The sequence below is a fragment of the Rhagoletis pomonella genome, unplaced genomic scaffold, assembly GCF_013731165.1.
Source record: "Rhagoletis pomonella isolate Grant_MI unplaced genomic scaffold, Rhpom_1.0 Rhpom_scaffold_00823, whole genome shotgun sequence".
In the NCBI taxonomy this organism is placed as follows: Eukaryota; Metazoa; Arthropoda; class Insecta; order Diptera; family Tephritidae; genus Rhagoletis; species Rhagoletis pomonella.
In genome coordinates this window covers 1-3,575 of record NW_023459377.1, presented here as the reverse complement: position 1 = coordinate 3,575, position 3,575 = coordinate 1, and the positions used below count along the sequence as shown (strand labels likewise).

General features: G+C 37.4%; 1 protein-coding gene across 1 annotated transcript; it reads left to right on the top strand.

The window, feature by feature from the left end:
- Window positions 1-1,009: 1,009 nt before the first annotated feature.
- Window positions 1,010-2,517, top strand: LOC118751590 (DNA replication licensing factor Mcm5-like; the record flags this gene model as incomplete). The annotated part of the gene is made up of 1 exon (XM_036486410.1): window positions 1,010-2,517. A coding segment is annotated over one exon (1,260 nt), but the record flags the coding sequence as incomplete, so codon positions are not given.
- Between the last annotated feature and the right edge of the window lie 1,058 nt (window positions 2,518-3,575).

The window sequence follows — 3,575 nt, the reverse complement described above, 5'->3', positions numbered from 1 at the left end:
TGGCAAAGTAGGGAAAAATGGGAGAGTAGAATCGGTCTTCTCTTTGACAGAAGTTATTTCACCCGAAGAATTTTTGCTGGTAAAATCTGGTAAAGTGTCAAACCATCAGCTGTTCAAACAAATTGAAAGTCGAGTAAGCAAAAACAAAAGTACATACATCTGCATTTTCACTTTAATTAATATATCGTATAGAAGAATATCAAGTTTTGTAAGTATTTTTGTTAATTTGCATGTGTATTTGCGTATAATTTAACAGATCGCCAAATAATAAAAAACTGCAATGTAAACAAAAAAATGGCGTCCATGGTGGATTTGACACTTTTACCAGTTTTTACCCGAAAAGCGTTCCGTACATTTTGGATTTGCTCTCTTTCTCTGAGAGCAATTTTGCTTTTTGACAGTTTTATCCAGAAAAGTTGAGGAACGAAACTTTTAGCTAAAATTTGAATGATTAAAATTTTTCCTCTTCTTCTGGCAGTTTGACAATGTTCATAAACTCGCCCGGAAAAATAGTCCGGCCGACATCGGGCTAGAATGAAGCAAATATTACTCGCTCTGACTCTCAACACCCCGAGAACCAACCAAAGAGACTTATTGTGCGTCCCGGTTTCAAGAATGCAAAAGTTGGCAACACTGCGACCCACAGACCCATTGGGAGCTGTTTGACTGCTCAGCTCGGAAATTTGCAAAAAATACCATATTTCAAACCGAAATTATTAATAAATTAGTCAACAGATGTAAAATTTTTTTTTAAATAAAACAGAATATTTCTATAAGTGTGTAAAAATTTTTTGATCCAGATCATGCGCTTGGGCTCAGCAACCCAAAATCGTTGTACAAATAACTAAACCGTACCCGGTGGTCCGCAATTATTTTCTGATTTTAATGGTATACAAGTTTTATGTGGCAAACATATTTTCGATATATGGAGGAGCAAAGGGGAATTTTTGAAAAACGGGCATTATTCTGCACTAGTTCCCCATAATTTTCAAAGTTTGAAAAGCTAAATTTAGTTTTTTTTAGAGATATATTAAAAAGAAACTATTTAAATGGACGTTACTGTTTGGAAGTCGAACTGGAGGACTTAACAGGCTACGACGAGGTTTTGGCAGATAAATTGCATAAGCAACCTACTGAACATTTACAAATATTTGAAGAAGCCGCCAGAGAGTTCGCAGATGAGATAACATCTCCCAGACCTGAACTTGAAGAACAGTTGCATGATATCCAAATATTACTTTCTTCCAAAGCTAATCCAACGAATGTGCGTGATTTAAAATCAGACAGTGTTTCTAAATTGGTAAAAATTGCTGGAATTATTGTCTCTGCGTCAGGTATTAAGGCAAAGGCTACTAGAATGTCGATCATGTGCCAGTCATGTAGCACCGTCTTGCCGAATTTGAAAGTAAATCCTGGTTTAGAAGGCTTTGCACTTCCTCGAAAGTGTACCTCGGATCAGGCTGGACGTCCCCAATGCCCATTAGATCCATTCTTTGTAATGCCAGACAAATGTAAGTGTGTGGATTTTCAACTTTTGAAATTACAAGAGTTGCCTGATTTTGTACCACAAGGAGAGATACCTCGGCATTTACAACTATTTTGCGAGAGATCATTGTGCGAACGTGTTGTACCAGGTAACAGGGCTCTTATACAAGGTATTTATTCTATTCGAAAAATTGGAAAGCCATCCCGACAAGATGGCCGAGAGAAAGCCGTTGTAGGAGTTCGTGCGCCTTACATGCGCGTTGTAGGGATAACAGTTGACACCGAAGGATCTGGTGCAATATCTCGTTACAGTAATGTGACAACGGAAGAAGAAGAAACGTTTCGCAGGATGGCAGCATCTTCAGATATTTATGATCGATTATCCAAATCTTTGGCTCCCAGTATTTTTGGATCAGAAGACATAAAAAAAGCAATAACTTGTATGCTTTTTGGCGGGTCTAGAAAGAGATTACCTGACGGACTGAGTAGGCGGGGCGATATAAATGTTTTATTACTAGGAGACCCTGGAACTGCAAAGTCACAGCTTTTAAAGTTCGTTGAAAAAGTGGCCCCAATCGGCGTATATACTTCCGGAAAAGGTTCCAGTGCTGCGGGCTTGACAGCTTCCGTCATGAAAGATCCATCAACGGTGAATAGTTTTTATTTTTATAAACTTGGGAGGTACAATACAATCTCATACGATATACATATCGCACATCGTCTTCAAAAGAGGCACAACTTAAAATTACACGTTTGTCAGAAAATACGTAAAACTATTTCTTAGCACATGATAATCAAATGGGCAAGAGAGACTACCTAAATTGTAACAAAAATTTGCTCCAGCGTAAGGCGAATTTATACTAGGTGGTGTTGGCAGAACAAAAACAAAAACTTCAATAACAAATTATACGCTCATTGACAATAAGTACTAAACAAACACATCATGCGCCGTGAAATCAGCGGATCCGGTATCACCACCTCGTAAGATTTTCTCGAGCGCACAATTTCAACAAGTAATTTTTGAGCGAAAAGCAAAACCGACTTCAATTCTCATATAAAAATTTAAGATTATCGTTAATTTCTTCACGATCCAATTATCGGATCTAAACAAAATTAGTATGGGACCACCCTTGAATTATCAAAATCGGTTAACGTGGTCCAAAGTTATGCGGTAACATACATAAAAAAAATATTCCGACGAACTGATAACCTTCTCCTTTTTTTGAAGTCGCTTAAAAATGCCAAATTTTGAGTCTTTCCTCTTTTGAATATGGTATGGCGATATGTACGTCGCCAAGACGAATTTATATAAGGTGGTGGTACCAGATCAGCTCATTTTGTGTATGTGTTTCGCCTCACTGCTTCTTGTCAAATGGAACAATTTTGTTTGCATTTCCACACACACTTACAGATTTTGACAGTCTATGCCGCCAAAGCAAAAAGAAAATAATGTAAATTTTTGTTTTTGTACTCTTGCTATCATCTTATATTAATTCGTCTTGTAGGTCGCCTTATAACATTGCTCGTTGGCAACTTTGCTCCAATGTGTTGAACAATTTATGTGAACAAATAACAAAATCGTCGACAGCGAAAAAAAAATCCGCTACTAGATCAGTAGCCGACTGTCAATAGCTAGTAGCCATACGTAATGCGAATTTTTGTATATGGTTGCCCATTGGGTATCAGTCGCCATACACAATAGGGCCATTATTTCATCGTATTAGCAGAGCTGTTAACGAGTGTGTATAGATTTAAAATACCATAAATTAACTTACCGCGAAAAAATGTGGCATTATCTGCAGTGTTTCACGAAATACTAAATATTATATCTGGCCTTTTAGGAAATTTAGATATTAGGAGGTTGCTGTAATTTGGACCCTTTTTAGTGGAAATATGAACAATGGAATGGTTAAAAGTAGCTTACCATAAATGACAGCACCATGGAAACATAAACTTATTTGTTGTTGTTGTAGCGGCTCGGTTCATCCAACAACGTCGGTTCATTAATCAACGTTGTTGTTGTTGTTGTTGTTGTTGTTGTAGCAGCATACAAATTCCCCAAAGAGTTTTTGGGAAGTGTTGCTGGAGTG